The 12,329-nt window shown below is 31.9% G+C and overlaps 1 protein-coding gene across 3 annotated transcripts in view; it reads left to right on the forward strand.

Moving 5' to 3' along the window:
• The window catches only part of NUP62CL (nucleoporin 62 C-terminal like), a 67,826-nt gene that overhangs the window by 47,123 nt on the left and 8,374 nt on the right, over window positions 1-12,329 (forward strand). For all 3 annotated transcript variants that reach the window (XM_039878939.1, XM_039878937.1, XM_039878938.1), the window contains 5 exons: window positions 300-447; window positions 700-749; window positions 892-1,026; window positions 2,806-2,917; window positions 6,398-6,464. In XM_039878939.1, the coding sequence (XP_039734873.1) occupies window positions 300-447; window positions 700-749; window positions 892-1,026; window positions 2,806-2,917; window positions 6,398-6,464 (512 nt within the window). The remainder of the gene's footprint in view (window positions 1-299; window positions 448-699; window positions 750-891; window positions 1,027-2,805; window positions 2,918-6,397; window positions 6,465-12,329) is intronic.

Below are 12,329 nucleotides of genomic sequence, written 5' to 3' on the forward strand. Positions count from 1 at the left end.
GCTGAGGGGTAAGGAAGGGAGCAGGTTGTGGCACAGATTTCAGCTGTTCTCACTGAGGTTTAGTAGATTTTGTAATAAATCTTTATTTGCTATATTTCCTTAGGATAATTTCCAGAGACTTTGAATGGTTGTTTTTAAAATAATATTTTCCAGTTGTGGTGGTTTTGTTGGGGAGCAGGTCTGAGAAACTCTTCATGTCTTATTTTCTTCTCTAAGTCCTCGTATGTTATTCATTTAAAAAATCTGATCATATTATTAAAAGTATAATTATATAATCATACTGCCTCCTTTTTTTTCAGTGCAATTGTAACTCCCGTGATGACATATGGTCACCTGGAGGATCTGGTAAACAAATGGAGCCTTGAGTTAGAGGATCAAGAGTACTTTATTCACAAGGCCACCCAAGTCAATGATTGGGACTATACTTTGAACGAAAATGCTGAGAAGGTAAGAAGATATTCTCACTAATCTACAAACATTGTGCAAGTATTTTCAGGTGAACACGAGAATAGATCTGTGTTTCGTGGTTAATTTTCTATTCCAATATTGGTGATCGACTTAAAAAAATTTTCCTTAGGTAATAGGTGCCCTGAATTAGGAATTCTTTTATACTTGAAGTGTATATGAGAAAATTAATATTGCCTTAAAATTATAATATAAATTTAAATACTTACATTATTATATCCTTTTTTTTTATAGATTACTACTTTATATAGAAAAGTGGAAAAAGCAAAATTGGATCAGAAAAGGTAATACCTTAGATTCCCCAGGTTGAAAGATTAAAGTTCTCTTTGTTTTGTTTTGTTTTTCCTAATTGTAGTTTATTGACACTTATTTTGTCACTTCAAATTCCTTTCGCCAGCCTTTTTCTTCACTTGTTTCTTTTTTCAGGCTGGAACAAGAATTGGATTTTGTCCTGTCACAGCAGAATGAACTAGAAAATCTCTTGACTCCTCTAGTGGTGACTATGAAGGGCCATAGGGGGTCTGTTTATCAGCAGCATGAAGATGAGGATTGTGAGAGGATGTAAGTAACTAAATAAAGATTGTGGAACGGGGTTGAGACTTAACTATAAAAAAAGGGGAGAAAATGGAATTGAAAGGCAGGCAATAAAATTTGGTAGAAAAGGACAAGTTCTTGTACTTGCCATTTATGAGCTTATATGACTATTTTCTGTTTATCTTTTCAGGATGCTTGAAAATAATCGTTCTGACAGTTTTGTTTTATGGCATTTTATAGGCTGTTATTAATCTCAAGCTTATACATGACCACTGTAAATTTTTATATTTGTCAAGTTTGTTCTTAAATTAGAAATACAAATTTTATATGTGTGTTGTCATAGTAATGTGAGATGTTTTTGGTCTACTATTTATGTTGGCTCTTCTAAACCTAATGTTCATGCAATTGCTTCAGTGATAAATTATTTGCTCTTTAAAGGCAATTTGTTAATCTGGGAGCAAACTTCATAGCTTTCAAAAATTGAATGATTTCGTCAATATCTTGGGCTGGATATATTTTATTTGTGTGCAATTCAGTCCTTACCTTTGGTTGATACATTGCCAATATTCCCACAGTAACTTTCTCTCTCTGGAATTGAGATTTGGTAATCAGGCCACATTATAAAGTATTCTTGGGAAAATGTGTATGAATGTGCTACATAAACTAAATTGAGATTAAATCAGATTCATTTTATAAATGGCTTATTAGTGAGTAAAGACTGAGCTTATTTTTAAGAGGTTGGCAAGTTAACATTTTTGTGGGTACATTAAATGTAGTAAGTACAGCTTTAACTGTATGGACCCTTGTTCCATTTCTGCTTTTGTATTTCAGCTTTTATGAATCTTATTTGCATTGCATTCTATGCATTCTATTATTTATTTGCTTGTTTATTTGTTTGTTTGTTTTGAAACACATGGAGTTGTATTTTTGGCCATGAAATCCGAACTATAATTTGAAGAAATAATTGAAACATTAGTTGTTTTTTTTTTTTTCCAATTGCTTTTATGTAGTCAGATTTATAATGTGATGGACTCTCTACTGGAATCTTCAACAATCTAGGCAACTAGTTGCCTACAAGAACTTTGGAACAGAAAGACAGCAGATAGTTATTAATCAATCTAATTGAATCCTTTAATTTTTATAGACATTAAGGTTGAAAAACCCTTTGGTCATTTTAATCTCATAAATATATTCATTGACTAGGTTGTCTGTGTGTGTGTATGTTTGTATGTGTGTGTGTAAACAGTTTGGGTGGAAATCTTGAGAATTTGGCCAATTAATCAATTTGTTGTGAACTTAGCGGATTTATCTGCCCTTGATTATTGTAAATCTCATTTCTCAAAACATCTTTGTTGGATGATGGAGTATATTAATATAAGGTTTTACTTTGAAAATATATGCATTCAAAGTCATTGAAGACATCTCTGCACTTAATAAATATTGCTAAACACCAAATAACTCTAATATATCTATCTAAATGTCATATGGGACATTTATTTTGACATCAAAAAGAGTTCCTTTGTTTTAGAGCTCCTTTGCTTCAGAACATTATCTAGAGGGTAAATAGGTGACTGTAAAAATATCAAGGTGGATAAAAGACTTCACCTCTGGAGTCTGTAGAATATGGTAATAAGATCATGAATGCTGCATCCATAAAAATGTGCCATTAGTCATAACTGAGACCTACTGAGAAGGTAGAGGAACTGGGGCAAATCCAGTTGGCAATATCATCTTTGTATGTCAGTAATGATACATCAGTGGAGAAAACATTTGTTGTTAATCCCTTTATTTTACCTGTCTTTTCAGTTACAAATTAGCAGAAAATGTAGATGCTCAGCTGAAACGAATGACCCAGGAACTCAGGGGCATTATTGAGCACCTGAATATATTTGGAAGACTTGCTAACACTACTGGCCCGGTATGTTAACTGCTTTATGTACTTAGACAACCGAGGTTTAGTATGAAATTAGCATTTTGTGGGTTTTTTTTAGCTAGTCACCTTCTCCTGTCCTCTATAGTTATCCTTATCTGCCCCCAGAGATATGAAGCTCTCAGGGGTAGTTAGTGGCACAGGAAATATTTAGCAGCAGAACATGTTATGAGTTTTTTGTGATTATTTCCAGGATGGTAAAAAAATGACTTCCCTTCCTAAATTTTTGGTGTTTTCACCTGTTCTTCACATAACTAAATCGGTACCTATACTTATTTTTCTATTCACTTACTCATTAGCTAGTTCATTCGTCCTTTTACAGGTTTATCTACATATTTATATAAATGTGAGTATATATGTTTGAGTCTGTTATGTATATCCAGGCAATCCTTAATTTATGATTAGGTTATATCTTAAAGTTTGATAAGTCAACTATTTGAAACTTAAAATGTATTTTTCCATAGAAACTTGGTTACATAGAGTTATTAGGTTTCCACCTGCCCCTACTTAACTCATAATGTAAACATATTATAGCATGGGAATATACAGCTGAGGCTCCAATTACAGAGCTGAGAAATTTTGAATGAATTTGGCAGTTAAAAAAAAGATTCCTTTTTTACCTTTATCTATACTCTGATTAAAGAGTTTATTTACTCTAACTTTCCTTGTTGTCCTAGCATTTAAATGGAATCCTCCTTTTCCCCACTCCCACCCCATGGCAGTAATAGTAGGAGGAATTGCCTACTGTGGGAGCTCCCATCATGCTTTCTATCAGTTGATTATAATTAGGAGTAGGGCCAGGATTTAGGTACATGAGGATGAATGACATATAAAAAAACTGGTAATTATTCTTTAGTAAGCTCTTTGTCCAATTATATACAGACAGTTCTTTACATACATATTACTAGCTTTATAATTATAAAGAGACAGCATGGTTGTCTCTTTATAATTATTAATATAATGTAGTTGAGAAAGCACAAGAATTTCATTGAAGTCACTTAATCTCTCTGGGTCTTGGCTCCTTCTTTTGCAAAATGTCAAAGGTAGACAAAATGATCTTGAAGTCCCCTCTAGCTATAAAAATTACTCCATTCTCTACTTTGGGTGAATCTAAAGTTGAACAAAGACAAATATAAATTAGTCTGGGATTATCCATGCTACCATCTTCCTGTGTTCACACAGATGATCAAGAGTTGACAGAATACAGATTTTCTTTTTAATGAAATATTAGATCACTGTTGTGATTCCAAAATTCGAAATTGTTTTTTTGCTGTAATAGAATTTTAATACACATATAAGTATATGCAGATTTAGACATGTGGCAGAGCTAATGTCTAGTCTCTCTCTGTGTTGAATTAATAGAAGAGAAGTATTCTGAACAGAATAAGTAAAAGGAGACTATAATTCTATCCTTATCTTTTTTTCTCTACTTAGCCTTGGATTTTTTTATTTTATTTTAGTAGTGGGGAGTAAACGGTTTTAGTCTTTCGTTTTCATTTTTCCTGGCAAGGGTGATTGAGATGTTTAAGATGGGCGAATTAAAAGATAATTACTGCTTGAGAGCAGGACAAAATAAGCAAGAGATCAGCAACAATTCATCTCTTTTCTCAGAAAGCATAAATTATTAGACAGTAAGCAGAGAAAACATTTGCCAAACAATAATATTCTTGTAGATAATTTATTGTAAGCAAATCAACAAAGCTTCATTACCGTGAGCCATATACCAGGGTAGAAAAAGAGCAACTATGTTTAAAAGTATTCACAGTGACAGGATTTACCTCTTTATTTTGACCTTTTTTAGGGGGAGATAAATAGCTAATATTTTTATTAAATATGTCCATATTAGAGTGTATGATGTTCGGTCACATTTTCTTATAAAAACTCACTGCCTCTACTATAAGTTATATAGTTTTCATTATATTAGACTCTTACTAAATTTGCCGTCATCATTACACACTGTTCTTTTAGGTATGGAAACATTTTCCTTTTTTCTTATTTTCAGTGTTATCTTGGACTTTCCTATACTATTCATTAAAAGTGTTACAATTTTTTTATTAAATGTTTAGAATTTTTATTACAGTGTTACTATTAGAATATACTTATTTAGTGTACTAAGCTTAGAAAATATGGAAATCTGTAAAGAAAATTAAGTCACCTATATTACCAGTACTCTGCTAACATATTGGTGTATTTCGTTCAAGTCTTTTTGCAATGCTGGTAAAAACTTCTTTCATTTTAAACAGCATTGGAAATATAGCTATATAAAGTTTTGTATTGTGTCTTCATTTAATATTTTTTTATTGTGTTTCTCCCAAATTTTAACCATTCTTTGAAAATATGTCTATAATATTTCATTAGAGGTAGCTTTACCATAAATATAATATTTTTTTGTTGTTGATGGAAATATCGTTTCCAATTTTTGGCCATTATAAAATTGCCCTGTAATGGCTAGTTATATTTAGATTTGAATAGTTCTTCTAGATGGGTTCCCACAAGTAGAATATACTGGATTAAAAAGTATGAATATTTTTAAGACTTCTGATATGTATTGTAAAAATTTATATTTTTAAGGGTTGGGTCAATTTATATTACTGTTGACTGTATATGAATGTGCCTATTTTCACCACACACTTGACAACATAATTTATTAAAAATTGCTGATTTGGAAATCTTGCCATTTGTGACAACATGGATGACCTTGAGGGCATTATGCTAAATGAAATAAGTCAGGCAGAGAAAGACGAATACTGTATGATCTCACTTATATGTGGAATTTAAAAATGAAAACAAACGAAGCTCATAGATACAGAGAACAGATTGGTAGTTGTCAGAGGTGGAGGGTAGGAGTGGGTGAAGGGGGTCAAAAGGTATAAACTTTATAAAATAAATAAGTTATGGGAATATAATAAACAGCCTAGTGACTATAGTTAATAATACTGTATTGAATATTTGAAAATAGCTAAGATTGTAGATCTAAAAGTCCTCATCACAAGAAAATAAGTTTTGTAACTATGTATGGTGACAGATGTTAACTAGACAGTATTGTGGTGATCATTTCACAATATATACAAATATCAAATCATTCTGTTGTACACATGAAACTAACATAATGTCATATGTCAGTTATACCACAATAAAAATGTTGATTTGGTTGACTAGAGGTAATATTTAAACTTTGTTATATGAATTGTCTCGTGAAATGTCTTTTAATATTCTTGTTTTTGTACTGTAGTGTTCAGTTTCTTATTGAATTATAGGAATCAGATTCTTGACAGTTGCAAAATAATTAGATGTGATGAACAGTACAAATATGAAATAACGAAAAAAAGATGTTAATATTTAATATATTCTCAGTCCATTTCCTTCTAGAAGAAATGAAAAGTCACTGTCTAATTTCAAGTTTTTCATTTATTTTTTGTTTATCATATGAGAATAATCATAATCTAAAATTCTTGTTTGTGTTTTTAGTTCCAGCAGATCTGCAAAATTCTGAGTGCTCATCTGGACTCTCTACAATGGATTATCCAGAATTCAGGTAGGAGTTTATTTGTATACCAAGCTATTTGTATCGAAAGTAGAAAATATGATACAAGTCAAATTTCATGCACCATAAATACACTCAAATAAGAGCTTAGTTATAGGGGTGTTGTTTAAATGGTAGTATGTCTACATTAGTTCTAAAAAACTGTAGTTTCCTATTTTTATAAAATGAAACACAGAAGGATAAGCTAGAAACTAATGAAAATAGGGGATAGAAGCAGGACTTCTCTGAGGATACCTTTTAATACAGTTTTGACATTTGAGCTATATAAAAGTTTAAATACTCAAACATTAGAATTAAGCCAAAAATAATGGGAAGAAAGACACATGCTAAAATTGGATACCAACTAAAACCAAACAAACTTGTGTAACTAATGTATGATATCATGCAGTCCAGATAACTTTTGAACATAGTGTTTCATCCTTACTAGGATGTAAACTTAATGATGGAAAGAACTGCAAAGAAACCTTAAACTTTCTTAAGAAGTTTACTGTTAGTTTCAGAATTATACTATATACATATATTACAACATCGCTACCATTTTATATATATTGTAGGATAAAGCAAATGCATAAGTATATTAGTGATAATAGAAACCAAGATTTTCATTAAAAGATAAAAGAGATATAAGATATTCTTCCTTTCCTTCCTTTATATTTGTATTATGAATTTGAATTGTATAAATTCCTATTTCCTTGTTATGTTCATGGAAAGGGCCAAGAAGCAGTGACATACCTCAGTACCAATGCACACATCCAGCACCTAGATTTTGGTTTATAAATACCATTCCCATTAAAAGGAACCAAGACTTCTTGGGGAAATATTTGATCTCAGGTCTCAGGCAGGGAAAGCACAGGGTGGATTTGGGACTTTTTATGCCAGAAAACAAAAATTGTTTAAAGACTAAGGAGGTTATATAAGAACACAAGTTTGTGCTCGAATGGGCTTCTACTGGCCAAATTAGGATGGCTTAAACATCAAAAAGAATAATTACAGCAATGGATTATAATACAATGGGGTTGGGAGAAACCAATGAGTCTACAGTGATACTCAAAAAAAAAAAAGAGAGAGAGAGAAACATGAGGAACAAGGAAAAGTCTTTATAGGAGCATGTCAACTAATAATTGTAGAAGGAATGACAGAATTAGAGAATCATCATTAAAATAATTAAACTTACCCTATATCTTACCTCATTTATAAAATGTTGCATCTCTCAGTCATTTCTTGGCAGAAAAAAAATATGCTAGCAAGAAATGGACCAAATTACACTGCAAGTTACTGAGTTATTTTTCTAAAAGTTTTATTGAGTTATAATTTACATACTATAAATTTCACTAATTTTAATTGTACAGTTTAATGAGAAAGACACCATTTTTCAGCCCCAGCATAATGACTGATTCAGGCAAGGGTCACCAATGAATATTAAAACCATTGATTTTAGGATTGCTGGGGAACAGATATTTACATGGTATCAGAAATATCTCTCCACAGATAACTGAAAAATTACAAAGGAGAAAAAGTACCTTTTCAAAGCTCTGACAAGTACTACTTTAATCAAGTGATGAAATTTAATATAGTGAGATAATTTGACACTATGTACCTATTGATAGAAATACACAATATTGCATATGTATTATCTTATCAAAAGTGTTTAACCTGAATCTAAACATAAGAAAATAACCAGATATTCTATGTATGAGATGTTCTGAAAGATAATGTAGTATTCTAATCTAAAATGTTTAACTGAATCAAAGCACAAGAAAATCAGTTTATGTGTGAGACATTCTGAAAGATAAGTGGCTTGGACTTTTCAAATGGCAGTCATGGGGAACAAAAAATTTAAAACAAAAATTAAGGGAATTGTCTTAGATTAAAAAGAACATAATAATCAAGTCTACCATGTTAACTTTGGTTAGATACTGCATCACAATCAAGAAGACATTATTTAGAACAATTAGGGGAAACTCAATATGGACTATATATTAAATAATATTAAGGATATTTTTTTTATTTTCCTATGTTTGTTATTGTGGTTATGTGGGAAAATATTTTTTATTCCTAGAAGCCACATGCTACATTATTTAGAGAAGTGTCATGTTTGTAGTTTTCTTTCAAGTGGTTCAGCCAAAACCATTTGTGAAGAAAAGGAGAGTGAGCAATTTATGGCAAAATGGTAACAATGGGTTAATCTAGGTAAAAGGTGTACAAGGTTGTGATTTTTACTATTCTCTCAAATTTTCTATACATTTAAAATAAAAGTTGGAGACATCATTTTTATAGACTTTGCCTAAATATGAAATTTAATGAGATGTCAATAATTGAGACAAATGGGGACTAGTTAGCCATTCAGAGTTACTATTTTTAAAGATGCGGTATGAAAATAATACAGATTTTCTCATTTGGCATTCTAGATTCCTCATTCTCTGCATTAATAGAGATAAACCATAAACTTCTTCAACTTCTTTACCTTCTAGTCATACCTATATTATCATCCACCTTTACTTCCTTATCTCCTGTTTTAGAGGAAGAAATGACCTGTTCCTTTCGAAACTGTGTTTTGAATAATCAGAAGGAGGTTAAATTCTTTCTTTAGTACGAATTACCTGATGAGGAGAGGTATCTAAGTCAGATAGATATGGATTCAAGTCAAGGTATTACCGCTTAATAGTTGTGTGACCATAACTGTTTTTTAATCTGTCTGTATATGCATTTTAAAAATGAGAAGTAATATTTACCTTTCAGGGTTTTGGTTAAGATTAAAACAAGCAATGCTGAACTTTCCTTGAGCAGTGCCTGGAGCATGGTTGTTGGTCAGTAAATGATAATGGCAGAACTGGTTATCAGAGTTCACTGTGTTGGGGGGAATGGGGAGAGAGGGCAGGCAGAAACTATCATTTGGTTCAAAGCTCACCATTAAATTGGGTCTAGAGAAGGCAATGCCAGGTAGATTATCATTGAAAACCACTTACCAAGAGAAATTGTAAGAATAGCTGAGTGTGGGAGAATGTCAATAGCTGGAAAACACTGAGGAATGAAATTATACAAAGTTTGACTCAGTCGTCTTCCTGTCTGTTATATATTTTCCTAAAATAAACAATGCTTCTTGGGTGGAGTTGAGGCGGGGAGTGTCAAATTGTAATTAGGGCTGTAAGGAAGATTATAGTGATTTTTTTTTCTTTTGGCTGGGATCCTCTTTGTCACAAATAAAATTGCAAGGCTTTCAGACAATGTTTTCTTACTAATAAAATTAAAGTTGTTAGCTCTGCAAAGAATTTTATATAAATGAAAAAATTGTGTCCCAGAGAAGTTAAATGACTTCCCTAAGAACACGCAGCTAATAAGTGGCAGAGCTAGGACAAGAATCCAAATTTCTTCATTACCAAAACAGTAGTCTTTCTAATGGTGTGCTATTAAAAGAATTCTGATATAGGCATCGCTGGATATAAAAACAAATCATAATTATGTACCTAACAGTAGATGACGGGGTATGATAATGGTAGTACTTTGGGTGAGATGTGAGTTCTAGGTGTCTGGGTAAAGTTCTCAGTCAACATGGTAAGAAGAGTAAGACAGTGGAGAGTAAGGATTACTGGGAGTTACTTTTCTGCTAAAAAGTCAGTTGAGCTGTAGAGGCAATGAGATCTCATATAGGTTCTCAACTGAGATAAGGGAGGCCATGATAAAGAATGGGAAAGGACTGGTAATTCTTGTTACTGTGGGCTCCCTTTTGCTGTTCCCACACAAAGAACCTTCCCTTTTCATATCAGGAAATGACATGATCAAGTAATGGAGAGTGGCAGGCTTTAATTATGCTGTCAAAGAGAGGTATTTTGTTGTTGATGGTGGTTTATTTTGCTTTTTAATAGTTAATGGAATCAGGTCTGCTGAAATGATCTGTGGACTGAGAAATTTTAAGATTAAACTTCTCAATGAGTCCCTTTATTCACATCCAAATAATAGTTATAAAAAGAAAAAACGAATATATGTGTTACTTTAACAATGAAAATAATATAACTTTTTTTTTTTTTGCTAAAGAGATATCTCAAACTTGTATAGTTTTTTAAATGATTTTAAAGTTGAAATCTATTTTAAAAGATTTCTGGGAAATGTTTTTATGATTTAATCTTTCACACTGGTACAATTTTTTTTTTCTATAACAAAACATAGCAACTGTTATGGTAATAGGATCATGTATTTAACTTATAAAATCAACTTATCTTTAAAAGTGACTTGAAAATCATACATTACACTTTAAATTAGAATATTACACTGTCCAATCAACTTGTCAATATCCATGAGTAAGTTATGGAAAGTTAAGAGAACCAGGCCCCTTTCTTCTTCTAACCTACAAAGAACCATTTGCGATGGAACTGAACTAGAAAGGGGACAGAGAGACAAGTACATGTGTATAAAATTAGGGAGTGCCTGGACATGTGCTGATATCGACCAATTTACATATTCGATGTTTATCCAGTATAGATAGATAATCGAGAGTTTATAGTAACTATAGTCAAATACCTGCTCCTTCCCTTGTCTTTCTCTTTGTAAAAATCGACAGCATTATTTTGAGGTTGGCTTAATGGCAGTGCTGCAGTCACAAGTCTGTCTTCTGAATTGGCAGTCACTGAAATTGCAGCAACTCCAGCTCTTCTGGGACCACTTATGACAGAGGGTCAATCAATCTCAGCCAATTTTTTATTCGTTTTAAATATATGGAGCTACTTCTCTTAGAGGGGGCAGGTAAGAGTGGAAGATAGGCTTTTTTTTTTCTTCATATACCAAACCATTGTTGTGTCCATTAGTATTCATCAAACACTACAATAAAGGGATAGGCAGTGGAAAATCTTATACTTGCCATTATTTGAAAGTTCCTTGAGTATTTTCATGGCATTTTGCTTCTTTTATGAAGTGTCTCAAAGCTTCACAGCTAAAATATATTTCATTCGTAATCACTGCAGTCTCTAATGGGTTAGAATCCCATAATTATTTAATAGCTGCTCACAGCATTTTGACTGCTATTTAGGGAAGAAAAGAATCCTTAGAGTAACTAAAAGGCCATAAGGAATTTTGTAATATTTCCAAAATATAGTCCCATTAGTACTGGACAATGAACACCTTATTATTATTATTTTTTGACATAAAACATTCTTAGTCATCCAGTGTGATACAACTAACTCTTAGATAAATTAAATGACTTCTGGATCATTTTAGAGAAGCAGCTTTTTGTGATATGTCATAATCATACTTCATTTTTATCCAATGTTAACATTGTTTGAAGGAATTATTTTAAATTGGATTTTTGAGGGTTGGGAATTTTTTAATCTTTTTTTTAATTGAGGAATATTTCACATATAACAAGTTTCAGGTATTCAACATAATGATTCAGTATTTGCATACATTGCAAAATGATCACGATCAGTCCAGTTAACATCCATCACCTTATAGTCATAAAAAATTTTCTTCTTATGATGAGAAATTTTAAGATCTACTCACTTAGCAATTTTCAAATATGCATTACAGTATTATAACCATAGTCACCATGCTGTATTTTTAAAGAAGCCTTGATACAGATAAGAAATGCTTTAAAAATATTTTTCTTAATGGCTTTCGTCCCTCTCATAGCTGAAGAATATAAATGCTAAGATGCCAAAAGATACCTCGAATTCCAATTAAAGTGTCTTCTTCCTCTTTCATCTTCTAGAATAGAATCCAATTCGCTGAGAAGATTTCTTTTACTTTCTCTTTTTTTAAAATTCTTTGGGAAATCTTGGTGACATTGGTTGATCAGCGAGGTCATCTCTTGTATTCTGGAATATAATGTTCCACTTCAGACACTTGACAGGTGAATGCTCTTGATCT

This window comes from Pteropus medius, unplaced genomic scaffold (genome assembly GCF_902729225.1).
Source record: "Pteropus medius unplaced genomic scaffold, Ma_sr-lr_union100, whole genome shotgun sequence".
In the NCBI taxonomy this organism is placed as follows: Eukaryota; Metazoa; Chordata; class Mammalia; order Chiroptera; family Pteropodidae; genus Pteropus; species Pteropus medius.